Raw genomic sequence first — 27,466 nt, 5'->3', positions numbered from 1 at the left:
AGACATAAAATAAAAAAAATATATCGCGTTATAGATTACACAGAACATTGCTCATTTTTAGTGATCTCTTACAATTAGTTCATTTTTCTTCACCTAATTAATAGCAAACAAACAAACAATTAGATACACTTACCAATCCAGCTCTAACAATTGATTTTATTAGAATTTTGGAGCAATTTTACTACACTTCAGAAATGTTTTTTTTTTAATAAATTGAAAAAAATAAGCAACAAAATCGAAATTCAGCGATAAAGTAAGGCATTTTTTTGTCAAATAGTCAATTTTTGAATCATATGACTCAAGGGTTAATAGATGATTTAGTTGCATCTTCATAGCTGCTTATCAGAGTAAGCTCCATAAACTCCCACTTCAATGGAGAACGGATTTGAAATCATCCTTCTAAAAATTGGAAAAAAATTTAAAGTGTAGATTTTTTAGGTCTTCGATTTGTCAGAGACAGAGTTTATGCTAGATGAAATGACATAAATGAAGACATTTTTCCTAGAAAAATTTAAAATTATAACACAGACCACTTTTCTTCAACAATTTTGTTCCAATTATTTTCCGACTCGATCAGGTTTGATTATATTCGACTTATCATGCAATTCTTTTCTCGTTGAAATCAAGTTTTCAAAATTGTTCGGTCTTGAAAAATAATGTCCAATACATTTCTGAATGTGTAAAATGTTACTCGATTTTCTAAACACATAATACCAGCGTTGAAAATTTTTAATTTATTTTTAAGTCGAATAATGGCCCAATTGAATTTTGGCTTATTTATGCGTGCAAAAAAAACCTCATTTTGAATCACACATATTCACTCACGTTTTATCATCGCATATTTAATCATTGTAGAGATCTTGCACATTTTTTAAACAAATCACATAGCTCATCAGTTGATGCATTTTTAAAGAAGACGAAAAACAAAATAAAATGCTAAAATTACATTAAATTAATCCAACACAAAACATTAAAAAACCAATCAAGCAAAAAAAAAATTAATTAAATGAGAAAAAAATAAAAATCCTAGCCCGTTCTTTAGTTTTGTTATACTTTGTGGTGTCGTTTTTATCCTTCATATTTACTAACACTCAGACACACACACACACACACATACATTCACATTTATCGCAATGCAACGTTTTGTTTTCTCATTTTCGAAAATTTGAATGATTGTACATATAACTACAAATTGTATTTAGTAGAGAAGATTTTCGAGAATACTTTAAGTGCTTTAGGCATGTTTTTAAGGTGATTCATACTTTTATTGGTAGACTATATAATGTAGTGAAAAAAAACACGAGAAGGTGACTAATTACAGATTGAAACATAAACAACAACTAAAATAAATAGAGCAAATCTATGAGTAAAACTTACGCTGAAAAATGCAAAAACAAAACACATGTATAAAAAGAATAAACAGAGAAGAAGAATCATGAACAGCAAACAAGAACGATTATGATGGCAATTTATAATTAAGTCGCCGCTGTTTTTGGCAAATGCAAATTGTTAATAATATTATTTCAGGTTGAGTGCTAAACCAAATAAACTATTACGTTTAATTTTTTTTTTTGATTGAAAAAAACAAACAAACAATACACATGGATTGTGTGATCAAATGATAGCCATTCATCGAAAAAAATAATGATTCATAATTAAGGCTTGCGCAAATTGGGCTAGGTTTAAACAAATATATATTATACTAATAACAAAATGCAAATTCTTTTGAAACGAATCTTCTGATTAAAATAAAAAACGCAACACATTGACAAGAACATCAACATGAGCAAAAAAAAGTACTTTTTGAGTAAAAAAAGAGAGTAAACGGACCATTTTAATACTTATAAGGGAATAAATGCAGCAAAATATTAAAAAAAAAAAATTACATAAAACTACAACAAAAGCCTAAATGAAACAAATAAAGTTTTATTTATACGGAACGCCCATTAAAAGCTAAAGTTGTTTCATTCATTTGTTTTCAGCATAAAAATTATATATAAAACATTTCTTCTTCTTTTTTTTTTTAAATACAAAAAGAAGTGAGAGACAACACAGAAAAAACGCCATTTGCTCAAAATGCACATTGTTGTTTTTTTTATTATGAAATAGTGTATTTTTTAATGAGTTATCGCCATTGTTCTTGATAAAGTTTCATTTTTTAAATGTTATCATTTTGTTTTCTTTGTATACAAATACGTGACTAATGTTTTGTGTGTATATATAAACTTTTAAAAAGGGAAAAAAGGGATGACATTATCTCGGGCTATGTATACAATAAAAGTTTCAAATATTAATAAATTTTTATCAGCTCGAATTCGCATTTCGCTCATTTTGTTGTGTTTGTTTTTTTTTTTAAATAAATTGAACATCATTATTTGCAGCTTTTGTTATTTTGTAAATTTTTTTTTGTATGTAGATCGATTCATCATCATTGTTATTTATTTTGTCTTCTTAGGTTTTGTTTAACTCTTTGATTTTGTTTGATTTTCCAATCTGATCGAATAACAATGCGCAATTAACTGTTGATGGCTTCGTTGTTGATTTGCTCATCACTTGATTGTTGTTGGTGTGATTTTGATTCTGATTCGGATTCTGAATGTAATTGGCTTGCACCATTCGGATGATGGCAGCCATTTGTATTGGAATATTCACTGCTTAAATGTTCATTTTTCAGCAATAGCTTTTGTAATTGTATTTCAAGCTGTTGTGTGCCATTCGAATGTTTATTTTGTGAAATAATGTCAACATTTACGAATGTTGTCCATTCGTTTGTGTTTCCATCTAAATATTCGACAGTATTTAGGAAGCATTTACCGGAAAAACCACCAATGGCATAAAGTTTGCCAGCCACTTCAACCACTGATACATTGGCCCGTGGCGATGTTAGGCTTGGTCCCTGCGTCCATACTTTATTTATTTCATCGAATATCTCAGTCGTGCTCAAAGAATGTGTACCATCACTGCCGCCAACGGCATACAATTTTCCATTGAATTCGGCCAAACCGCAACCACGACGTGGTGTTAATAATGGTGGTGCAAATGTCCATATATCAGTTTCTGGATCATAGGTTTCAACCGAATTTAAACATGCCCATGCATCACTACCGCCCGCCACCCAAATCTTTTGCTGTGCCACCGTAACGCCAGCTTGATAGCGACCAGTATTTAGTGGTGAAATTGATGCCCATTTATCTTCGTTCAAACGATATACATCACATTGTTTGATACCAATTTGACCATTCCAGCCGCCAATACAGTATATATTATCATTTAATGAACAAACACCAGCATTACTGCGAGCCAATGGCAATTTACAACATTTTCGCCATTTCTTCTCGTTCGGTTCCAATCGTTCAACTGTATCTAATTCAGTTGTACCTATTATCAGCGACAAAATAAATTCAATTAATTCAAATAATCAGAAATATAATTTTCGTAAGAAGAACAAATCATAATTATGCGTACCATTACTTCCACCAATGGCATAAACAACATTATCCAAAACAGTAACCTGGAAACGACCCCGTGCCTCACTCATCTTAGTTTCATTGCTCCATTCATTCATTTCTGGATCATAGGACTCAACACTTCGTAAGCATTCACCACGATCGTAACCACCACAAACCTGAATTTAAGAAAAAATATCAACATTTGAGATGTAAAAGTGATTTAAATTCCATTCCAATTTCTTACCAATAATTTTCCATTTAATTCAGCAACACCAAGGCCACATTTTGGTCCGGACATTGTGGCAACTTCGCAGAAAAGTTCTGGTTCTTGATTTGTTTCAATGTCACCGTTGATGCTTCCATTTGAGCTGGTGTTGCTTTGACTGAGTTGTGATTGAATTGAGATGCCAGCACTTTCGGGTGCATGAACTGGTGATGGTGTTGTTGGCGGTAAATTTAATCGTAGCTGAACTGAAACTCTGGTTAACGCACCATTTATGGTTACCAATGATAAAAATGTATTTTCCGCCACCTTTGTTGAACCCAATAAATTCCAATCGGGTTCAATTTGATTTTGTTCATCGTCGCGTTGGCCAATATCACGTGAATAAATGAGTACGCGTGGTCGTACTGGTACGCCCATTTGTTTACGGCGACGATTTGTATTATTTGGACATTTCAATACGAGACGCTTATAATCTTGCACCAAATCGGATTCGGACTCATGACCGGGCGGTAAATTTGAACAATCTTGCAACGAATTATCCAACGCCAAATAGAGCAGATGCGAACGCTCAAGCAATTGTATCATGCCAACATTTTCCTCGCACACTTGACGCTTTATCCAATCGAGCACCAAACGGCACAACGATTGATGGGCAACCACAGACATATCCTGTTTTGTTTTGTACAATACATCGATCGTAATGCATGACAATTGTAAAAAGGCGGCGCTCATTTTTGACACATTTTCAAACTGGCAACAGAAAAAAAAAGAGATAACAAAACACAAGGTTAAACGTTTATCTATGGAACGGATTGATAATTATTTTCTTATAATTTGCGTCACATTGATTTTGAATCATAATCAAGTTATGCGTTTTTTTGTTTGTAAATAACACCAACTCAGGTAATGTGGAGGTGGAAGATGGTTTTTTATTTATTACCTCTCTCAATATGAAGTCATCGACAGCAAGTACAAATTGTTTGTTTTTGCTAATGCCAGGCAATGAACGAATGTCAATACACGAATCGGCTGACAGTTCATCAATCAAATGTCGCGCACATTCGCTAACAACTTTATCAATTTTCAATTGCCAAGCGGCCAAATAAACATCTTTTACCAATGCATCGGGCACTTCTAGTTGTGCTGTATATGCGTACTCGACCAAAATTTCCAGCGCAATTTTTGTGAGATAGCCATTTAATCGATAGCTCGGTATGCCATCATTACGTCCATTTTGAGTGACCTGCATGGGGGTGTAAAGTGTTTTAAATTCAAAGTCAAGGAATTTTTTTTTCAAGCACAATGAAAACAAGAGAGACTTGATTATTGCAGGCAAATAAATGAGTACATTAATGAAAGTTCAAGACAATATATGAAGTGATTGTATACAAACCTCCTCAGCAGAGAACAATTCCATTAAATGGGGTGAAACACAGGCGAGCACATTTCTGTGAGCATGAATGTCGGTGTTGTCGACCTGTTGTCGAAAAACAAAGCACATTGTATTAGCTTGTAGTTTTGCAATTACCAAAAAATTACAGTTGATTGTCTGAGTTGCGTTTTCTGTTCTTAATTTCGTTGAAATTTGTTTGTTCGTAATTAAAATGCAATTTATTTATTTTATTTTTTTCTCGTGAATTAAACTTACATTAAGCACAACATCGCAGAATAACCGATGCTTGCGCATTGTATTGAGCGTCTGTAGAAAAGATACTTTGAGTGTATCGTCGGTGAACTTAAGAAAACCGCAGTCTTCCATAGCATCGTCTGAAAAGAAGCCATTTGAGACAGAAAAAATAAACAGTGATTAAAAATGCAAATGTACAACACGTTTACTTTAAATTAAAAAGAAAAATCTTTGGGTTCTGTCCATAAATGAACACACCCGTTATGTATTTCAAATGCGACGCTTAATTTTATCGCATCAAGTGGTAAGTTTTAGCACATCTACGTTATATTACAAACAAAGTGGTCCAAAGCTTTATCTCAAAACACTAATTTTGACCGTACCCACAGTCGACCGCTTCAAATACATGCCATTCAAAATCAAATTATACTTAATTTGTTAGCAGAATATACGACTCGGTTTTTCAATAGTAAATCAAGCAAAATAAAAAAGCACAAATGCCTTGATTTTAAATTAGTAAAGAAAAACATAAAAGTGATAAAAAGTACGAGCGGAATGTCTAAAGCTGTTTTCTCTTTCCTTTTGGCGTGCCAAATATGGTCTATAAATTAATTAGCATTTGTGGAGTATTCCTACGTCTATAAAGTGTGTGTGTGTGTGTGTGCTTTTTTAACAACACGAAACGAAGAAGAAACCTACCGCTCTCGTAGGAAACTTTCATATCGAATTTGACGATTTTTTTCGTTCACTTTATTTTCTAATGGTCAGAGATGCAACATATAGAATGGTCATAGCATAAAGAGTTGCTTTTACTTGTACTTGTTAACTTTTTGCAGTGGTTTTTTTGGTGATTCATGTTATAATTTATATAATTGATGCGTTTATACATGTGATTGCAGACTTATCGCTGGCTGTTAATCAAATTAGAACACAAATTACATCTTGTATATTTCAAAAATGAAAAAAAAATTGAAAAATGAACAATATTTTATTGATAAAATGTAACCGACAATCGGTTGTGTCAATATAAAAATGGATATCCACCAGGCAAATTTAAATTGATAAGATAAACAATTTTTCATTACCACATTCTGTTTATGTTGACTGGATTTATCACTTGTGAGTAAATGTGTGTTTATCGCGAATGAAGAAAGATGAAAACGAATAGTTGAAAGAAAAACAAAAAAGAAATTTATTTGAAATTAAAATTAAAAAAATGTCATGTCATCTTCTTTAAATGTCACCGTACAGTGAGTAAATGATTATAAAATTTAATATACATGTTATGAACTTGACTGAATCAACACATCGAAAATAATAAACAACCGAACGTTCCGATTGTATTGTTTGAATAGACCAAACAAAGGAAATATAATTTACTTTGACGGAAAAGTGTTCACGTTTGCGCTACGGTTCGTGCTGAAATGTCTATGATATGCTTGCATATTAGGGGTGTAATAGATAGCTAAGAATAATCAATTAAAATAGCCATGTGCATTACGCCGCATAAAGTGACCAAAACAAGTGCTTCGTACTTTCGCAACCTATAATCAAAGTGATTGCAACATTTCTATTTTCACGGTAAAACACATACACTGTGCGCTCCCTCCGTCCGTTTCTCTATCTCTCTCATTTCATTAAATTATACACATTTTATTTTCGTTTCGTTTGTCATTTCAAATAAAAGACATTTGTTCAGTTCGATTTTATACTTCTTCTTCTTCTTCGATTTTTTCCCTTTTCATTGCGCTTTACACCTTACTGCATCGCAAAACACCCACGTACATTGTACGTTTAACAAATACATACAGTATAAGACAGGCACATGTGATTGCGAAGCAACACGTTGGAAAGACGGAAATAATAATTGGTTGTTAAAGACCTTGTCCATTATAATTTCATTTGTGGTTTTGTAGCTAATTTAAATGGAATCATATATGGAATATATGTTATATGTATATATTATAGAATATTGGAAGCACAAAAAGTGATGGCGTTGCATTTGCTTTCTAATTGTTATTATATGCTGTGTATATTTGTATGTCGGTTTATTGTATTTATATTATCGAGCGCCCAGGCAACATGAAAACAAACCAACCGCCTGTTTTTTTTCTTTTTTCTTCTTAAATCGATATTTTTTAATTTCAACCTATACCAAATGGTACCTACATAAAAAATGATATGATGCTATATCATTTTTTTCCTGCTTTAGTTGTCATAAGATGATAAATTCAATCATCAACGTGATATTCTTTTGCTTTATTATTATGAATTTTTGAGTCGTTAGAACCAAAAGATGGAAATTGCTTAGTGATAGTTTCAATAGAACCTATATGATCAGTACACTATTCATGATTAGATAAGCAACTGTCCAGAAAAGAAGAAGGAACAAAAAAAAGAGAACAGATTGAAAGTGAAACTATTTTATCTGAATTAATTTTCAAGACTTTTTGCGCACTTTTTGAATTACGTCAACTTTTTCTTTCCAAAACAATGTGAGTGCCACTTAGAATGTTCTCAATGCTTGAAAAAATATGAGTATTTGATGATTTTATGTATTTATTTGACACATTCATTGTGGATTTATTGCAACTGTTATGCTCAATGTTAAAGCTTTGTATTTTCGCTATATTTTAAGCAGCTTTACACAACTTTGCAATAATTTTAACGTCTACTTGTGACCAAAAGCAATGACAGTGATTTGAATTTAATGTAGTCTCTGTCATCTGCGAACTTACAATTGAATTAAAACGGCTGACATTCGAAAAACAACTTTTTTCGCCACAATAATAATAACTTAATACTTACCACCGATGGAGTCTTCGATTCTTGGTCTCATTTTGAGTGTGATTGATGTGGAAATTGGTGATGAAAGTGGTTGTTGGTTGTATATCCGATCGTTTCCAGTTGATATGAATTATATCACCTGCTCAATCTCGGCTAGTTACCAGATCAATGCAAGAGATGGAAATAAAAGAACTCTCCATTCAAATGATCACAATGAAATCCATGTGGTGTGTTTCGGTGGTGTGAACAAAATTGTCGAAATATTGTGCAGAAATGTATGCATTCAGAATTCTTTTAAACTGAATGTCATGTGCACACAATACGACGCTTTTTGATATAATAAATCACAATAAATTTGAAGACAATTATCGAAGTTCAACTCAATCGCTTCAAAAAATGAATCAGCATTAATTTCATGTGATATGTTGTCATCTAACACCTGTTTTTTTCGTCGTTCAAAAGAATAAATAAAAGAGAGATAAATAAATAAAAATCATTTAAAACCAGATATGGTGCAGAACAGACTATAAATAAAGTATAGACGTAATATTCCAATTGTACAATGAATTTGTTAAGACAATCGGAATTCAATCGAGATTTTAAACGTATCAAAAAGCCAAGTCATAAATAAATTTAGCCTACTGATTGCGAAAATCCCAAAAAAATACACACTCATACAATATTCACGGTGACACAGCGCACGCGACAATATATATATTCATCTCTAAATTCGTTTAACATATAGATTCTGTATAGCTAATACTATGCACACACACATCCACTTCTTAAAGTAATGCTGAATGTGAATGAACTCACAAAAATGGTACGCAAAAAGAGCACACTCAACAAAACAATGGATTAGTTTTCATGTGGCTCTCGATTTTTCTTCTTTTTCTATCCGATCTTCTTTTTTTTAATATATAAATTCCGTCTATCTCTTCATACAAAAACGTATATATTCTCTGTCTTATTTTGTGCTGTTGTTCTCTCGAAAAATCGACGCATTTTCAAGGATTCTTATTCAATATTTTTTATTCCGTATTCAACCGGTATTCAGTGCATAGATGTATTGAATGGATTTTGTATGCTATGGAACGTTGTTGTTTTTACTTTAGAAAAAAAGAGACTCTTCTTCGTCGTCTGTGCGATTTTAAATGGATATTAAATGAGCACTCATGGCAACGTCGCTCAACTGATGCCTCTTGCCTATGTGCCTCAAATCAATTGCCTCTTGCCTATGTGAGAAACACTGTCAATCGTCTGATACACGTTATACATTGTATTTTGTACGCTCTTTCATTTGGCTAAGCGCTCTTTTGTTATTGTACGCATATCATTCACGTGATATGAATGGATTTGATATAAAAATGTGCTCATTTTATTCTGACATAACACAAAAATGAAAAGAGAAAAAAATGTCGTGAATAATGACGACTTGATAAAAAAAACAATAATCTGTGAGCACTTTATATCGAGTTGAGATCACATGAGTTATCGTTTAAGTAAAAAAATTAAATCAAAAATTTATTACGGATATGTTTGAATAAAAACCGACCACGTGTTTCATAGCAAAAAAAATTAGCACGATGCAAAATTCAGAACGACATAAAAGACAAAAAAAAATTGGCAAATAAATAGGGGGATAGAGAGAGATAGAGAGAGTGAAATAAAAAGAGAGAAAAATAATTCGCACATTATCATTACGAAACGGTGTTGTACGAACGCACAGTGTGAGTTGTTTGTTGTGTTTTGATTTTTTTTTTTTTAAACAGTACCGAGCACGTTTTTCGATTATTCTCTATTGTTATTTTAGAACGTACCGAACAGACGAAGGAAAAAAACCGATTTTTTTTATCGCTTTACGGTTATGATGATGAAAGGAAGAGAAATATTCTAGACAAATTCACAGTGGAAATCGCTACTGATGATTGAAAATCACACTCAACTCAATCGACATGAAAAAATTGTCATGGTTTTTCTTCTTCTTCTCCTCCTTGTGTATATGTGTTCTTGAAATATCAAGTGACACTTACGGATTTTCGGTATGGAACGTGGAAGAGCAAAAAAATAATGAAATGGTTTTGCCAATGTTTCCAATCGATGTGTTTCTTCACTGTGTCTCTCACTTTAAATTGTTTATTTCATTCCTCTTGTCTGTTCTTTTCTGTTCCTACAAAATTTGAAACACGAAAATAAAATACAAACAGTCGAGCCACGGAAGTCAAAGCAAAAAAAAACAACAATAACTTTAGAAACACGCGAATACACTCAATGGCACCTACTGGAACGTAAATTTATCAACTAATCGAAATGTAACCGCGGAAAAAAGTCAAACACAGTCGGGAGAGCGCAATATTGAGAGAACTTATATTATTTATGTATATATGAGTAAATAAATAGAAGCAAAACGAAGAACTGATATATGTCGAGGAGAGAACAAAACGTTGACAGCCAACGACCAAAACGAACGATATTACGATACGCAGACAGATATAACGCGCGCGATTTGTTGTGTTATACTATATGTCGAATTCATTCTTTCTGTCTCCCTTGTTGCCGTTCTTTTTCTCCATTGCCGTCCCACTTTGTCCCTGGTGTCCGTGTTTGTTCTTTCTTGAGCACACCGATTTTGTTTTTAAATGTGAAACAGAAAACTGAATATTGAAAACAATCGATGGAATGAAAAATCGAAAACTTAACAACAAATGCACTGTGTCACACCAACATGGTCACATACATATATACACATGCATGCAAACCGACACACATACTAAACTCCAATTCAAATATGACAGATTTACTTGGATAGTGAAAAATTGACAAATAAAATCAAATATGCTACATGCCTTCCTCGTCTCGATTTTGTTTGGCGTTTTCTCTTATTTTCGGACCAAATTCCACGCACGAAACACGACAATGATGAAGTTTTTTTTATTTGTTACACACAAACAGAGAATAAGTTTTATCTACATGCGCGCAAATTCAAAGCATACAGTTTCACCTTATGCGAATCTATCAACGATTTGGTTCTTCATCAAGAGGCATCTTTTTTTTATCTCGCTCTCTCTCTTTCTTTCATGCGTATCAATTCTCTTTTTGTTTGTGTTTTTTTTTCTTCTTCTTTCTATCTATGTCTGTTTCCGAACTTCTTTTCGACTGTTTTGCGAATTTGATGATGAATTGTTGGATGTTTGTGTTTTTTGAACTTTTTCTGTTGTTCTGAACCCGTATAAAACGTTTTAAAGCTCAATCTCTCTCGTTTTCTCTCGCACGCACATACACACTCTTTCTTTCTCTCTTTCTTTCTCTCTCTATCTCGCTTACTCTCTTTCCCTCTCGCTCACTCTATCACTCACAATCGAGTTATTTTATTCGGTGTTTCACATAACACTGTAGCACTAAAAACGGTTTCCATGTTATTTGCATTTGGATTTTTATGGTTTTGTGGCTTGTAGTTGGATTGTCACTTTATTTGTTATTCGATTTGTGTTGTGTTTTTATTCTCTATTCTTCACACTTTGCAACAAGAGCAGCAATAAAATGGAAATGTGCGAGTAATGTCGACTCTCGATTCTAGTCTGAGCTAATCGGATCAAACTAGCAATAGCAGTAGTAGTGCCAACGCGCCGATATTCTTTGTATAGGTGCGTTTTTTTTTCTCTCTCAATGTTTTGTGCGTAGTTATTTTGGGGTCTGTTGGCAGCAACGGCAGCAACCTTATGAAAACATGTTGTGTGTGTGCATGTTTGCGTACGAGTTTGTGTTTGTGTACATGTGTGACGAACCAGCGCGGCGCGACGACGAAGATGACGATTGAATATGTTGTTGCGTCTCTTTTTATCCAATAAGTGAATATCGTCTAATCGCGGTCATGCCGTGTCAAGCTTCATTGTTATTATGTTGGCAGCGCACAACACACATTTATAATAGAATCAAATTCAAACAGCAACATTGTATGGCATTAAATTGTATGTGTGTATGTTTATGTTATTAAATCGATGCTTCCACTTCGTTCGAAAGAGTTCCATGGAAATTTCCTTTACAATTAAACGCGCGAACAAATAAAAACGTGCTCTGTCACGCGCGCGCTTCATAGGGTCTTTTTTTTGCTATGCACAACGTGAAATGAAACGCAATAACCAATCGATTTGTCATCAGACAAATTTCAAATGTCACAAACCGTTGACAAATGCAAACAAAACATTTAATTTCTCATTTTCCAATGAATTATTCTTCATTTTTTTGTTGTTTTTGTTCCTGTTTACACAGACGATTTTTATTTGCTTCCGCATTCGGATGAAGTAATGTATCGCGTGACTTTAACTCGTGCATATTAAACAAAACATTCGGTGAATACTGTAATTTTGCTTGGAAAATCCATAATTTTTGAAAACATGCTCTTCAAATGCGCCTTTTAGAAATTTTGTCACACAAACCATGGTGATAACAATAAAAAAACAACAACATTTTTTCCAACAAGTCATACAATGATGAAGAACATTGTACATGGATACTGCATCGAAAACAAACGAAACAACAATATTCACTTGCCTTTTACTTTGACCGGTCATTCAATCCACAGCAAAATCCTTGAAATTACCAAAATACAAAATGATTGATTGTATTACAAAAAAAAAAGAAGAAAACAACGACAGCACAACACGTTACAATGCACACTACAACAAAAGCCTCTACTTTGTTCAAGCTAAGAATATAAATCAAGAGTGAAAGCTGCTTTACAAGAGATCAATATATAAGCTACAAATGAAAGCCAAATGCATTTTTTTTAAATCGATTCGCATCTGTTTGGTTTATTTTTGGGTTCGGTTGAATGAACTTAAGCATATATATTTTATGTTTTGGGCATTTTGATTTGAAATTCATTGTTTGGATTTGGACTCTGGAATAATTCCACGGGAATTCTTCTTTATATTTTTAAGTGTAAGCGCTTACTAACTATTTTTCGGGTGATTTAAGTCACAATTGCAAATTATTGTCTGAAAAATTCGGATTCGTATCCATTTACGTTAATGGATTGGGTGATATCAATCAATTCGGCAGCAGTGAACAATCCTTCATATTTTACTGCAAGTTCTTTGAAGTCTTCAATCGTCATTCGGTTGAATCGAATCAAATAAATGCAATCGCCCAGCGCCTCTCTTAACAGTTGACCTTTATTTTCAGCATTTCCAGAACCTCCCCTGGTGTCGTAATCAATTTTGCAGTTAGCCCAAGCTATACACCTGTCGAATATGATTTTCTGGTCGCATTCCAACAGATTCAACTGTAGTATTTTCTTTAGTGTGTATCGATCTCGATAAAGAAAATCATCGTGTTGTATTATCATTTCCATTTTATTTGAAGTAATACACTCGTCACATCGTTGTTTCAATTCCGTTATTTCGTATTCGTTTGCCAATTCTATCAGATCAAAAATGTTTTTGGGCGATAGTGTACATTTATTCAGAAAATCTACACAAGTTTTCATACAATCGGGTGCAACGAAAATTTTCGCCAATTTCATAACACCAGCAATATTGCCCATTTTAAATGATACATTGCGCATGTAGAAGCATCGAAGAAATTCTTCGAATGGGTCGGGCGATATGTTGTAAATCCTGATGTCACCTTCCTTCTTTGTTGGGCCATAAAACATATCGTGAAACATTTGACTAGCTGAAGCTAAAATGGATTTGTGTGCGTAAAATAATGAACACGGCCACCCTCCTGGTGTAGATTTTCGAGGTCTGGAGTCTGGACGCGACGATATAAAAATTTCCACGTCTGACGTTTCGCGATCGTTGTACAACTTTGCACAGGCATTTTCATTCATTTGGCATTCGTACGTTCCATCTTCATCATCACTGGAATCATCATTGCGAAAGGAAACAGCACGAATTTCGTACAACATTACAAGTTCATTTCCATTGTCCCAGCGAAAATCTTTCTCAGAAGCGTCATCGGTTTCGGATTTAGAATCGCTGTCGTTTTCTTCAATTTCACCACGTCGACGTCGTTTGGTGGCCATATTGATTTGCTTGTGTCCGATTTGTTAATTTGTTTGTTCTAAAATATGAACCAGAAGCATTTCGACATTTTCATATTGCAATTAAGTTGTTAACAGTGACTGAATATTTTGGGACAAATTGGATATTTCAGCTCATTTGGATAACTTCAGGCTCTGATATCGAGTGAAAACAATAGAAGTGATTGTTATAGTAGTAAGAGTATCAGCACCTGACATTATCTAGATGAGCTGAAATATCTAGTTAGATGACAGTATCGAAATATATTGACTGTAAAAATAAACAGCATCAAAGCGTCCCAAAATAATCGACCGACTGACTGGTTGACGATAATCGATTGTTTCCTTATAAAACATTTCAAAAATAATGAATTTTGTCAACTTACAGTCAATAGTGACTAGGTCACTTTTTTCCACACGTGAATTAACTAACTATTCTATTTACCTCGTAACTAAAAGAAGCCGGCAAAATATCAATATGATTCTGTGTGCAATGTGTATTCAATTTTTGCTTCAAAACGCGTATCTGTCACTTAAACGCAAACACATTGAATAAATGAAATTACAACCATGCTCATGATCAAAGTTCAATCAACAGGCGATCGCATGCTTCTAACCAACAGATGGCATAGTTGTATTCAAATGAGCATTCCATTGTATGCACAACTTTGCATACAATGGGGTGTATTTGAAAATCTCTGTCAATTTCATAACAGCAGGACTGTTGCGTGGTTTCAATAAGGCATTACGAAAATAGAAGCACCGAAAAATTGGCCGAATGAATCGAGACACACGTTATAGATGTAAAGGTGACATACCTTCCTTCTTTTTCTCTGGGTCATAAAACATTTTCCATAAAATATGTCGATTATACTTATTGAATTTTCATGTAAATTATCACTCGATCTCCTGTTTCTGATCGAAAGAGGGCACTTCATTATTACATTCAAATGAGCATTCCATGCAAAGCAAAATAAAAAAAATGTTCCCGTTTAATCTAATACGTAAGCGGAATTTTATTAACAATCTTTTTTTTTGTGTTTCTAATATAAAAACTGCTCAAATTTAAAATCGCTACATGGTTGATGAATACTTTTTGCCATTTGTATCATGAAAAAATCGTAACGAGCTTATAATTAGAGTTTGTTGAATGGAAATGTTTGAGTTCGTTCAAAGTATTTTAAGTCTTTTCTCCAGCCAGTAGCGGTAGTTATAAATGTTTGTAAACAGATGCGGCGATGTGATGTGATCGATGTTTGTTGAGTCATTCATCCATGCCAGCAGACCGTATAATACATAATAATGGTACCTATCGCCGTTTCTTTCACTTTGCTCGTGCAAACATATCAAAGAAGCGCCGTTTGATCGCTGCAAAAAAATAAAAAAACAACAATTATGAATAAGTTTAATGACACGGTTACTTATCATTTTGATTAAGTCCATTTCACGCATGAAAATTGAATGAATGAAATAAAAGATGCAAAAACAATGTGTAACGTGCAAGAATGCTTTGCAACTGTTTCTTTTTCGGGTTATTCACATTGTTAAGAACAGAACATTGAAATTGAAACTGCGCGAAAACCGCCATAAGTAGAGCGTAGAATGATCTTTATCTAAATACGATATTTAGAATACACGATCGAACATTTAGCCTTTCGCCAAATCATGATGCATATTTACCCTCATTTCTTTTCTATTCAGCGTTTTTTTTACTGACCCATTAGTATTTGCTCCACTTTATGCTCAAATGAAATATTCTTTTTGAAGTGATTTGTTTATTTCATTTTTCATCAAAAACATATGCAAACTTCCTGTAACCAAAGTATACTAATACAATAGGCAATTCTACTTATCTCACTTGAGATGAATGGAAAAATGTCAGCCTCAATGTAGCTAAAGTCAGAAATTTGGGACGCATATTGAATATACACGATTTTAACTGCAGCAAACCATAGGTGTGACGCTTAAATTGATCGTTTTCATGTTTTTTTTTCCACAGTAAGAGGCGAAAGCATCACTTGGAAAATCACCATTCTCAATGATCACATCAGTATAACTGCATAATTAATGTTGTCACAAATGTTTCAATTGACCACAAATTTAAAATACTTTCACCGGAGAAAGAATTAACCTTTATTTCTCTTTTTCTAAAGTCTTCTTTATTTAACGTAATCCAATGATCGTTTTAAATTAAAAAAAATGTTTCTTTCGATTCTCAATAATTACGTGTGGTTAGAATTTAAAAGAAAATCTTTACTCGATCTACTTTGATCAAAAGCAGTCAAACTTACAATTTTAATGCCTTGTCCGTTTGTATGACCGGCGCAAATGTTTTGTTTGGGAAAGAATATTTGTAGTCGATTTTGATGATTGAAAATGTCTCTGCATTGATCAACTTCGAAAATGTGAATGTTTTCGGTGCGTTCGATGAGGCTGTGTAACAAAAAGAGGCGAAAAAAAAAACAAATAAATGTATATTTGTATGATTAATAACCGACCATAAATTCCATTAGAATCGCAGAATCGCTTAATGCGTTATCATTTACCGTCCGTTAACATATTCGAGCGAAGTGACAAAACATTTACGATTGGCCAAACCCTGTACAGATTCTTGATACTTTGGTAGGCATGAGGTGGCAATTTGTGAATTTATTTCCATTTCTTTGTTCAGTATCAGCAAAGCCTGAAAAATTTCGTGTCGAAAATGAGAAAAAAAAGAGTTAAAAAGAACTTATTACTTAATTGCAGCGACAACGACGTAGAAAAATGACGTTTTTTTTTTAAATAATGAAAAGAATACAGGAACAAAAAAACTCGCAATAATCCGGTTTTTTGTTGTTGTTAAACGTACCATGTTAAAACGCAATTTCTCAAATCGGTCCATGTGATTGTCCGGCAATATAATTTCGGATACGTTGCGAATTTGATACAAATTCTGAAATGTGTCAACCGTTTCTTTCATTTTCACATAAAGTTTGTCGTGTGAATACCTAAAGTGCATAAAATGTGTGCGATTGTTACGAGAGTACAACAAAACTTAAATTATCATTCTAAAAATAGAGTTGTTGTTGTTCTGGTGTTGTAAAGGCAACATTGATTCTTAATAGCATCACTTACGCTGAAACGCATTCGAGTGTGGTGAGAACGGCTCTTGGATGAACCAACGAGCCAAGACACACGAATTTCTTGCCGTTGCTCGAAAATATTTGCACCAATGACTTGATTCGCAGGTTATTGACATTGCTAGCATATGTTGTATTCGCAATTTCGCATTGAAGATAATTACCAGTGTAATTGTCAAAATTGGACGATGTCGATTTTTTCGATATGATACGTTTTCGACAGCACATATCTTCACAGCTTCTAGCGATCAGGAATCTAAACAATTGGTGATTATTAATTTTTTTTTCGTCGTATTTGTTGTTGTTGTTCATTCGTGTGCGTGCGAGACGTGTGCAAACATAATGGTGATGATGATGAACGAGAAATATAAAAATAAAAACCACAAACAAAAAGACAGCAAAAACCATGAACTGTATGTGTTAATTTTCATGTTCTATTCTAGAATGGTTATAGGCAAATTGATTTAGAGTTCTCACCTTGATCTTTTTGTTTGGTGCGAAAATCGACGAGCCAGACAAGTATATCGGCTGCAATTGCAATTCGAACCGTAGACTTTAACCTTTGCTTCGGCCAAACAATCGTCTTTCTCTGGCGTCTACAATCTCAAAATGAATGAACAAAAATCAAAAATAAAGAGAGAGAGAAAAAAAAACAACAACAAAAACAGCACTGTTATTAATTCTTTCATTCTTATTTATTTTCAAATGAACAATAAATCATCAACTTTGTTTTTGTTCATTGTCAAAACGTACATTTTTGATGAGAATGTTTCGTAGATCGTTCACAAGTAATGCACGCAATCGAGACGGTTGCAACCCACTTTCATCCGTTTGTGATAAGAGTTTAATATTTTCAATCACTTGATTTTGATTTGGTAATGTGGTGCAAAACACTTGAAAACCATTGATAAATATCACAAAGGTCAGTATTTGGTGCCCAAAACTGAAAATACGGGCCATTTTTTTGAAAATCGATTATAAAACACACATAAAAAAATTGATAAATTTTTATGGAAAAATCACGTCAATTATCACTGGTTCACTATTTGCTATCGGATTTAATTTGTTGTTGGGCTTTTCCAATCACATTCGAAACCGTCCGTGTATCAATTACAAATGATGATGATGTTGAGAACTTTTTACATTTTTTGTCATTTGATAAGCCACACGGTTCTTCTTTATGGACGGAGAGAGATCAACGGAATGATCGGTGTCTTTTCTTGTGTGGCACAAGACGAATGCCTCAAACTAACAGTTGCCAACGACACGAGAACCAAAGAAAAAAGAGAACGGAAAATGGAATGAAAGAGATGGAAAGCGGTAAGATCGAAACGAAAGCTGAACGATGGCGAAGTTGAGAGTGAGCCCGCTGACAGAGGAAACCAACTAACTGTAATCATGTGAAGAATATAATTGATTTCAAACCAAAATCGAAGTGAGAGAACACTTTTTTGAGATCGTTGTGGACAACGTCGACAACGACAACGACGACGATAAACAACAACACACCGCGAAAGAGAAAAGAAATCGAACCGTTTGTGTTTTACACAGAATATTTTTTTTTTCCTTTTCCTACCGATGATTTTGCGTTCTCTTCTTATGACGTATCTTTGCTGGTCGTTTTTCTCTCGCTCGCTCTCTCTCTCTCTGTTCTCAGTCCATTCTGATCTGTATTTTGTTGTGTTGATGATGGTATTTTTTTATTGTTCAGAGTGATTTTGTGCTCGCGCGCACATTCGATTCGATGGTTGAACCTTTCAATTCATTTGTGAGCGCGACCAGAAAGAAGATAGATCGTCATCATCATCATCGTCGTCGTTGTCGCCGTCGTCAGACACTACAGCATTCAACAAACGTTTACGATCCACTTCATCGAAGGGTCCAGAATTGGTGCATCGATTTTTTTCGCGTTATAATTGGCGATTTTTTTTCTACATTCGTTCATAATATTATTTGCAGTCGTTTGTTTGGCCATTTTCAAAGCCGGGTTTAAGTTCTGGCCGTGCTAAGCATTCGGGTCGCGCGCGCATACGACTGTCGTATTTTATTTTGTCGTTTGGTATAAAAAAAAATCTGCTTCTTTCTTTGCTCTGCATTGTGCGCCTTCTTTATAGTTTGGATACGTGCGCGCATTTATATATACGTTCTGATTCGCCTCATGTATTTAAAAAAACTTATGTGTGTTCTTCTTCGGAAAAAGCATGATACACCAAAGCCGATATAAATTGTAATTGGTATTTTTCATTCTTTTTCAACATATTTCTGTTGTTGTTGTTGTTTTTTTTTTGCTCGACGATTTTTTTATTCGTTCATTCGTTCGCTCATTCGTGTGTGCAAAACTTACTTCTCGGTTTTAATGTTTTCGCTTTATTTCTGTGTGTTCTCATTCTTCTTTTGTTCGGTTGATTCTTATGCTAAAATGTTTCCATTCTGATCGCCTTTTATGATGTTGATTATTATTTCCCTTTTTTGCCTCTACATCAGCTAATATTGTGCTCGCTTTATTGTTCGTTGCCTCTGTTTGTGCCTTCATGTACAAAAAGTATGTATGTGTGTGTGCGAAATTCATGAAATCGTTTGTCCTAAATGGATGAATGGGGGAACTTTAAAAAGAATAAAAAATAAAAATAAATCACAAGCTTTGGCCGTTTTAAAGTTTTACACGAATTAAATGTATGAAGAATGAACGAGACTCGCGCGCCAAATTCAGCACAAGGACTCTGATCGATTGCTACAGTAACGTTCAATTTGAATTTTATTCTTTCGTGTGTTTTTTTTATGGGCGCACATTCTTGGAAAGTTCTGTCTTGCGTACATACATGTACATTGTACAATCAAAACATTACTGAGCAACACTTATGTAATTGTGCAATTGTAATGCGCATGCGTCGTAATAATGATGATAATACGGTGTGTTTGTGTATTTGTATGTAGAAGATTGCACATTCACTGTTACTTGTAGGCGAATGTTTGTGTATGTTATTGTTTGTGCGCACGACATTCGTATCGTAACATACATCCGATGGCATGTTGACTAGTAAAAGCAAAGGGCCACGATTAGAAATGACAACTCTAACAAAAGTTTTGAATTTATCAAACAGATATGTACATACACATACAAAGTGCCCCCATAAATCTGATCAATTCAATCAATTGTTTAAAGAAATAAAGAAAAATAAAAACACATTTATTTGCTCAAATGCGACATTGTTTACGATATTCATTGAGTAATCAACGATTGAAATACAAACGAGCTATTAACTAACCATAAGCGAAATTTCAACGAAAATTTTAAACCATCTGGTGATGCATGACCAATAGCAAAACGAGTGTCGAGTGTGAGTGTCGGTTGACATACATGCATACATACTACGAATTTTAACCGAGAATTTCGTGCGAGAGTGACAGATTCCGTGACAGGGAATATAGAAAAAAAACTCAAATGACAAACAAAAGAAAAAATATCGACTAAAGGTGAGAAAATTTGTGTTTTTGGTATTTTTTGTTATTTTCTCGATACAAAAGCGAACAAATCAAAACGCATTGCTATTTTTACTGTACGCAACGACAAAGAAAAAACAAATTGAAAAACGAAGCAAAAATCGAGCAAAGACGAAAAAAAGCATAATCTTCGATTATTAAGATTGGCGCTTTTCTTTTTCCAATCATCAATAGAATATCGTTGAAGGGCAAAGAGAGAAAAAAAAAAGAAACAAACTCAATCATGCCAATTGTAAATATTATAAAGCGAGCATCCAACTACATACTTGGATCAGAAGAATTGGATGATAAAACTGATACAATATTCGAGGATAATGAAGTGCTTTTTTGTAAAAATAATGTATGTGTACATCCGCCAGCATTGGTTCGACAAGAATCGGATATTTTACATTATCCAGGCTATTTGACAGTGACAACGAAAACTTTTACGGATCAATACAATAATGCAAAACGACCAACGCTACTGCTTACCTGGATTCCGAATGCAACACTCCGAAAATGTCCGTCAACCGTGGAAAACAACGGTTTGCCCGTATCAATGATGAACAATAGTGCAAGTAATATGACGGTGGACAGCATTCATTCATATACGGATGAATTAAAACAGCATAAACTTTATAATCAAATATCCGATTGGAATAGTAAAAACACCTCACAAACATGCCTCGAAACATCGATACCAATTTTTAACAATACAAATCCATTTTTGGATCCGTATCTGTATGAAAGCGAAAAATTGGCAACCGAAAATATGGACACAATCAGCGTTAGTTCAAATTCAGATCGTGCTAGTAGCAGTGGTGTTCATAGCACATACGGCGGTGATACGGACACACATCATGATGATGATTGTGCATATACCACCGACGATTTGAAAAAATCAATGCCAAATGTTGAAGAAACGGAAGAAGAAAAGGAATTAAAACGTGAACTTGAACCACTTATCGAAACCGATGGCGATAACAAAGCGATTGTTGTGATTAATGCAGCCAGACAAAATGTTAAAACATTGCTATTGTCACAACCGAAAAATCAACAACTATTGACTTCAGTCAATATCACAATAGCCAATCCACAAATTCACAATCAAGACTTATCACCGGACGAGCAAAATGTTAAATTGATGCGAACACAATCGATAAGTTCGGTTGAAGAGACGACAACATCAAATTGGATGACACCCGAATTACTTGCCTACAAGCATAATTTAGCATTTCCGGATAGTGTGACATCGTCACCAGTGCTCACACGTAATGTGCCAATGAAATGTCGTCGATTTTCGGTGGATTTGAGTCAAATGCGTTCGCTTCGACTATTTTTTAACGATGAAAATTGCACATCGGGACAATTGGTGATTGCATCACGTGAATCACAGTACAAAATTTTACATTTTCATCATGGTGGTCTCGATCATTTGGCACAAGTTTTACATCAATGGCATTGTTTATTGCACAATATTAAATTGGCGCCGGGCGTTTTTGGTCATGACGAACACAATTTACCCTATCGACAGTTTATGGTATGCCGTCCAGAAGTTAAAAAATCTGAACTACATCCCGATGAAGGAAACGTAAATAAAATTACAACTGACTATTTTTATGGCACACTTCTCAACGAAAAAGGACAAATTGAAGACGATTTATTACTACGGAAATGCGTTTTCTTTGGTGGACTTGAAAAAAGCTTACGAAAAACGGTTTGGCCATTTTTATTGCATTGCTATTCATTCAATTCGACATTTGAAGATCGCGCGCTACTTATGGACATTAGAAAACAGGTTTGTTTATAGCCGAACAAAAATATTTACTTTCTCTTTCAAATGGACATCTCTTTTTTTTCAATTTCAACAGGAATACGAAGAGCTATCACGACGCCGACTATATTCAATGTCACCAGAAGAGCAGGCTCATTTTTGGCGTTGTGTTCAGTGCATCATTGAAAAAGATGTCGTACGAACCGATCGAAGTAATCCATATTTTGCTGGCGACGACAACCCAAACATCGAAAGCATGAAAAATATTCTATTGAACTATGCTTATTATAATTCAGGCACCTCGTAAGTATTGTTTGTTGTAAGAAATTTTTTGACTTTTTAAATCGAGTTTTGTTCAACAACAAAACAAAATTGATAAAAAATAATTGATTAAACATTTTTTTTGTCAACATAGATACACACAAGGCATGAGTGATTTGTTGGCTCCCGTCTTGTGTGAAATAAAAAATGAATCTGAAACCTTTTGGTGCTTTGTTGGACTGATGCAACGAGCGTTTTTCGTATGCACCCCTACTGATAATGACATCGACAAAAATCTCGTAATAATCTCAAGCTACCATAAAATATGCACTTTTGCTCACAAATTATTCGATTTTAAAACCAATTTTATTTTTATTTGCAGAGTTATTTACGAGAATTAATACGAATTATGGTACCAAAGTTTCATGTACATCTTGAAAAATATTCTGATTCAAAAGAACTGTTGTTCTGTCATCGTTGGATATTGCTGTAAGTAATGTTTTAATTATTACCAAGAAAAAAAAAATATAATGCAAAATTAAATGTTTATTATTTATCGTTAGTTGTTTCAAACGCGAATTTACCGAAGCGGTTGCAATACGAATGTGGGAAGCATGCTGGTCGAATTACCTTACAGACTATTTTCATCTATTTTTATGCTTAGCCATTATTGCCGTTTATGCAGATGATGTGGTGGCTCAAGATTTACGAACCGATGAAATGCTCTTGCATTTCAGTTCATTAGGTATGCGTCGTCAAATGCCATGTAGAATGACGAATCTGAAGTAAACAATTTAATAAATTAATACTTTGTGTCTCTGTTTCGTTACCCCAGCAATGTATATGGATGGTCAGTTAATTTTGCGAAAAGCGCGTGGATTACTTTATCAATTCCGACAATTGCCAAAAATACCATGTACACTATCGAATCTCTGCCGACGATGCGGACCAGGTAGATTACATTTAATTTCCAATAAATCGATATCAAAATTAATATACATTTGAATTAACTACTTAAGGTATGTGGGATTCGGGTCATCATCCAGCAATCGAATGTATCGGTCACACCGACGACGATCATTGCATCTTAAGCGATGATTAAAAATCTAGCTAGCCAAAAAAAAATGTATCAAAAGTTTATCACCAAACGTTGCTGTTCGATGCAATAACGCTAAAATTATTATTATTTATTTTATTGAATAGCAAAATAATATCAAAGAAATTGGTTTTGCAATTCACATTGTCCATACACACACACAAAACACACACATTTGAAACAACAAGTTGTAAATCAGTTGAACAAAAGGAAACAACATTCCAATGATAATTGTCTTTATTTTATTAGAAAAAGTAAAAGTGCCACACACACATATATATTATACACTAAATGTAAATCAATAGAAACAATAATATTTATTATACAATCAATTTGATTTAAGTTTTAATGATTTCAATGCTTCGAAGTGTAAAAAAGCACAGTCTATGAATTTTCTTTCTCAAATGCTTCAAAAATAATAAAGTGCTTAATAACTTTTATATTTACCCAGGCAAATTTTTTTAGATTACACCTGTTGTAGTTGAAATATTTTAAACCAAAAAAAAAAATATATCAGCAAATATCAACAAATCGTTCGCACATAAAAAATAACTCTTTTGGAATTCGTCGAAATTTTTAATCTTGTCGCTGTTGGTTAGGAGGAACAAAATGTTTCCTTAAAATAAAAAAAATCTAACATTCTGAATGCTGTCTTCTGTCTTGCATCGTGAAGATCTAAAATTTTTGTTGAATTCTTGATGTGGTATATTTTTTTTCGTTCAGATTAATCATAAACAACCCTATAAGTGCAATTTGTGCGGTGCTGTCACATGTTTCGTTATCACGTTTGCATGTAGCATCAAACGTACAAGTATTGCTATGATATTTGCTCTGTTAAACGTTTTATTCATGAAAAGCAAATTGTACATGATCAGCTTCAATAATACAATCAAAGAAAACACAATCGATAAACTGTTGACGGTTGACATATCCATCAATGTTCAAGCTGTAGATAAATTAATTATACAAATTCGCAAAAAAAATCCACCAAATACTAGCTTCAATTTAAAATATCATTATTGAACAAGAAATATAACAAGTACAAAATATTGAAATCAATGTTTGAAAGCAGATGAAATAATAGTTTATCCAATTTATACGGAAAATTAATTTAAAAAAAAAACACCTCACTGAACAGTACATAGATATTTTTTAAATAGCATAAACAACAATCAACAGACGAATTGAATTACAACGCCTCCCCCTCCCCCCCGATTTACTTTTAAAATTTCACAATATTTTTTTATTTGACATTTATTTACTTGGGTAGACAGTTTTTCAGTGAGATGATGTTCTCGTAGAAACAAATATTTCCACATACAAAATTAAGGTATATGCAAAAGGTAGAAAACTCAATTTAAAAAAAATGAGCTCGAGTATATAAAAATATAATTGAATGTATGAGTAAAGGTATAGAAAAAAAACAATGATGTAAACAGCAGATTATTTATTTTTTTGTTCAAATTTAGCTAAATGCAATGAATCTATTTTCTTGTTGATTTCGTTGAAAGGATGATACAAAGTATAAAAAAATATAAAGAGGGAAGAGAATAAAGATTATGACAAATTAAGGCTTTTCCTATACCACGCTTCAAAATGCAATGCGCGTACATAGGAAAATATGGGAATTGTAGATGTTTGAATTGAAATATGCTTTGGATAAAAGATTAAATAAATGAGCATCTTATAACATCATTTTAATAGTTTTTTATATCATTCAATATTTGATTGTCTATATTGGGATATTTGTGGATGGAAAATATGCTTGGTATTCAGTAGAAGCAATTTTTATATACATTTTCATTATTATTTCAAAAATTTTGTCACATATAAATTTAAACACATATGTTGTATATATACGCCGATGTGCCGCAGTGAACACAAAATTTCTAGTTGAGATTGCTGCAATAAAAAAGGAGGCTAAAGATCCGTTCGAGCGTTAATATTTGTCAAAATCGATTGTCGAAGCGTTAATATTTGTCAAAACGGATTTGTCAATCCGACATCTAACACAAGGCAATTGAAGTTGAAGTGATGGAAATGATCCCACAACACCGCATTCATCATCATCCAAATCACGCTTGGCGAATAATATACGTAAGTCTCATTTGGCTGTTATATGGCAACCATATATGAGGGATTCAGAGGAAAAATGTTATGTAGAAAAGTTCCGCGGCTATATGGTACCAATTAGCTTTGCTAAATGATATCATTTAGCTCCCGAACAATTTTCTGCGGAACTTTTCTACATAACATTTCTCCTCTGAACCCCTCATATGAAACTCTAGTGTGATGTATTTGAGTAACAATTTACTGAAATAAATGGGTTGAAATGAAATAGTAGCTCGCAATGAAAATAAATGTGATACATATACCACTCAATGTCTTGTATCAGTATTGATCAGTATTTTAGTATTTTTTTAAATTCATGTTATGATTTTCAATGGAGTTTTATTAATTGTGTAATATTTGTTGTCAATAAAAAAGACAATGGATCTAATTTCCGCTTGAAATTGTATCATTAATGACAATTATCTTTTGAATATGGTTCGTCATATTTTCAATTGAAATAGTATTTTTATGATCAAATAAATATCAAACGGTTATTGGAGAATGAATATGTTCAATTTTATTTTGTTATCAATGTTGACAGACACTCATATATATTCACTGAATAAAACAATTTTATCAAAGAAATAGTGCTATATATTATTATAATAAGTTTTGCCCTTCAGAAATACATGTTGTACTGAAGAAAAATTTCGTAAGTGAGTAAAGCGCTAAAATATTTTATATTCTGTGAACGTTTTTTTTGTAAAAAAAGATCGTTGTTTCAGTTTGGAATTTTCATATATGATGCCTTGTAAAAATGAACATGGTCAAACTATTGGTGACGCTGTGCCAAATTGGAAAGTTCCATCGCAACCAGAAAAGATAACGTTGATTGGTAATCACGGTCGATTGGAACCACTTGTTGTTGCCAAGCACGCTGACGATTTATACGCGGCTTTCAAACCATGTGTACATAATGGTGATTGGACTTTTCTTAGAATAGAACCATTTCAAAGCGTTGAACAATGGCAAAAGTTCATCGAAGAACGTGTAAAATTAAAACATATTGTGAATTTTGCTGTCATTGATAACTTGTCGAGCAAAGCAGTTGGAATGATTGCATTGGATCCAATTGATTCACCCAATGGTGTCATTGAAGTGGGTTCCGTGTTTTTTTCGCCATTGATGAAAAATTCAATTCTTTCCACGGAAGTACAATATCTTCTAATGGCTTATGTTTTTGATAAATTGAGTTTTCGTCGATACCAATGGAAATGTAACAGCTTGAATATTTCGTCGTGGAAAGCGGCGGAAAGATTGGGATTCACTTATGAAGGCACTTTTCGAAATTTTGAAATTACCAAAGGGCGTAATCGTGATACTGCATGGTTTTCAGTTATTAACAACGAGTGGCCAAAATTGAAAACAGCATTTCAAGCATGGCTTGATTCATCAAATTTTTATGAGTGTGGAAGACAAGTTAAAAAACTTACCGATTTCCGAAAAGATTAGACCATGGTTTTTATAATTCAATATTTGAATATAATTTAATGTTTTATTACCAGAA

General features: G+C 33.5%; 5 protein-coding genes across 8 annotated transcripts; 2 read left to right on the top strand and 3 right to left on the bottom strand.

The window, feature by feature from the left end:
• Positions 1 to 2,071: 2,071 nt before the first annotated feature.
• Positions 2,072 to 10,637, bottom strand: LOC116348962 (influenza virus NS1A-binding protein homolog A-like). Of its 2 annotated transcripts, XM_031780217.1 has the most exons (9): positions 10,337 to 10,637; positions 10,123 to 10,259; positions 8,111 to 8,528; positions 5,324 to 5,442; positions 5,069 to 5,152; positions 4,616 to 4,918; positions 3,694 to 4,425; positions 3,466 to 3,625; positions 2,072 to 3,378 (listed from the first exon to the last, which is right to left on the bottom strand). In XM_031780217.1, exons 3-9 carry the CDS (start codon positions 8,139 to 8,141, stop codon positions 2,516 to 2,518), a joined length of 2,292 nt encoding a protein of 763 aa, XP_031636077.1. In that variant the 5' UTR covers positions 8,142 to 8,528; positions 10,123 to 10,259; positions 10,337 to 10,637; the 3' UTR covers positions 2,072 to 2,515. The 2 variants fall into 2 exon arrangements, with proteins under 2 accessions (XP_031636077.1, XP_031636071.1); XM_031780211.1 differs by having other exon boundaries at positions 10,123 to 10,637.
• A 2,246-nt stretch (positions 10,638 to 12,883) lies between these two features.
• LOC116348989 (BTB/POZ domain-containing protein 3-like) lies at positions 12,884 to 14,653 on the bottom strand. 2 transcript variants are annotated; one of them, XM_031780248.1, is made up of 2 exons: positions 14,560 to 14,653; positions 12,884 to 14,155 (listed from the first exon to the last, which is right to left on the bottom strand). In XM_031780248.1, exon 2 carries the CDS (start codon positions 14,115 to 14,117, stop codon positions 13,080 to 13,082), a length of 1,038 nt encoding a protein of 345 aa, XP_031636108.1. In that variant the 5' UTR covers positions 14,118 to 14,155; positions 14,560 to 14,653; the 3' UTR covers positions 12,884 to 13,079. The 2 variants fall into 2 exon arrangements, with proteins under 2 accessions (XP_031636108.1, XP_031636100.1); XM_031780240.1 differs by having other exon boundaries at positions 14,501 to 14,641.
• A 452-nt stretch (positions 14,654 to 15,105) lies between these two features.
• On the bottom strand, positions 15,106 to 19,003 carry LOC116348980 (phenoloxidase-activating factor 2-like). The gene is made up of 7 exons (XM_031780229.1): positions 17,990 to 19,003; positions 17,714 to 17,832; positions 17,232 to 17,492; positions 16,966 to 17,104; positions 16,661 to 16,797; positions 16,406 to 16,547; positions 15,106 to 15,482 (listed from the first exon to the last, which is right to left on the bottom strand). Exons 1-7 carry the CDS (start codon positions 18,194 to 18,196, stop codon positions 15,285 to 15,287), a joined length of 1,203 nt encoding a protein of 400 aa, XP_031636089.1. The 5' UTR covers positions 18,197 to 19,003; the 3' UTR covers positions 15,106 to 15,284.
• A 1,179-nt stretch (positions 19,004 to 20,182) lies between these two features.
• LOC116348947 (TBC1 domain family member 16) lies at positions 20,183 to 24,179 on the top strand. Of its 2 annotated transcripts, XM_031780201.1 has the most exons (8): positions 20,183 to 20,710; positions 20,912 to 22,514; positions 22,588 to 22,793; positions 22,906 to 23,050; positions 23,134 to 23,240; positions 23,315 to 23,496; positions 23,587 to 23,703; positions 23,771 to 24,179. In XM_031780201.1, exons 2-8 carry the CDS (start codon positions 20,961 to 20,963, stop codon positions 23,851 to 23,853), a joined length of 2,394 nt encoding a protein of 797 aa, XP_031636061.1. In that variant the 5' UTR covers positions 20,183 to 20,710; positions 20,912 to 20,960; the 3' UTR covers positions 23,854 to 24,179. The 2 variants fall into 2 exon arrangements, with proteins under 2 accessions (XP_031636061.1, XP_031636052.1); XM_031780192.1 differs by having other exon boundaries at positions 20,183 to 22,514.
• Positions 24,180 to 26,506: 2,327 nt separating this feature from the next.
• LOC116348318 (uncharacterized protein YIR042C-like) lies at positions 26,507 to 27,464 on the top strand. The gene is made up of 2 exons (XM_031779300.1): positions 26,507 to 26,615; positions 26,685 to 27,464. The coding sequence occupies exon 2, from the start codon at positions 26,701 to 26,703 to the stop codon at positions 27,409 to 27,411; it is 711 nt and encodes a 236-aa protein (XP_031635160.1). The 5' UTR covers positions 26,507 to 26,615; positions 26,685 to 26,700; the 3' UTR covers positions 27,412 to 27,464.
• Positions 27,465 to 27,466: the final 2 nt, after the last annotated feature.

Source organism: Contarinia nasturtii, unplaced genomic scaffold (assembly GCF_009176525.2).
Source record: "Contarinia nasturtii isolate CC-2019 unplaced genomic scaffold, AAFC_CNas_1.1 Cnas_scaffold_129, whole genome shotgun sequence".
In the NCBI taxonomy this organism is placed as follows: domain Eukaryota; kingdom Metazoa; phylum Arthropoda; class Insecta; order Diptera; family Cecidomyiidae; genus Contarinia; species Contarinia nasturtii.
This window is presented reverse-complemented; position numbering and strand designations above follow the sequence as displayed.

Excerpts from the sequence above, each read along its gene's own strand:
- LOC116348962 (XM_031780211.1), bottom strand. The coding sequence starts at position 8,141 with ATGAGACCAAGAATCGAAGACTCCATCGGTG. Across the intron at positions 5,153-5,323 it reads TCTGCGATGTTGTGCTTAAT|GTCGACAACACCGACATTCA; the intron begins GTAAGTTTAATT and ends TTTCGACAACAG. Across the intron at positions 4,919-5,068 it reads AATTGTTCTCTGCTGAGGAG|GTCACTCAAAATGGACGTAA; the intron begins GTTTGTATACAA and ends ACCCCCATGCAG.
- LOC116348989 (XM_031780248.1), bottom strand. The coding sequence starts at position 14,117 with ATGGCCACCAAACGACGTCGACGTGGTGAAATTGAAGAAAACGACAGC.
- LOC116348980 (XM_031780229.1), bottom strand. The coding sequence starts at position 18,196 with ATGGCCCGTATTTTCAGTTTTGGGCACCAAATACTGACCTTTGTGATA. Across the intron at positions 17,105-17,231 it reads ACACTCGAATGCGTTTCAGC|GTATTCACACGACAAACTTT; the intron begins GTAAGTGATGCT and ends TATGCACTTTAG. Across the intron at positions 16,798-16,965 it reads AGAAATTGCGTTTTAACATG|GCTTTGCTGATACTGAACAA; the intron begins GTACGTTTAACA and ends GAAATTTTTCAG.
- LOC116348947 (XM_031780201.1), top strand. The coding sequence starts at position 20,961 with ATGCCAATTGTAAATATTATAAAGCGAGCATCCAACTACATACTTGGA. Across the intron at positions 23,051-23,133 it reads ATGACATCGACAAAAATCTC|AGTTATTTACGAGAATTAAT; the intron begins GTAATAATCTCA and ends TTTTATTTGCAG. Across the intron at positions 23,241-23,314 it reads TGTCATCGTTGGATATTGCT|TTGTTTCAAACGCGAATTTA; the intron begins GTAAGTAATGTT and ends ATTTATCGTTAG.
- LOC116348318 (XM_031779300.1), top strand. The coding sequence starts at position 26,701 with ATGATGCCTTGTAAAAATGAACATGGTCAAACTATTGGTGACGCTGTG.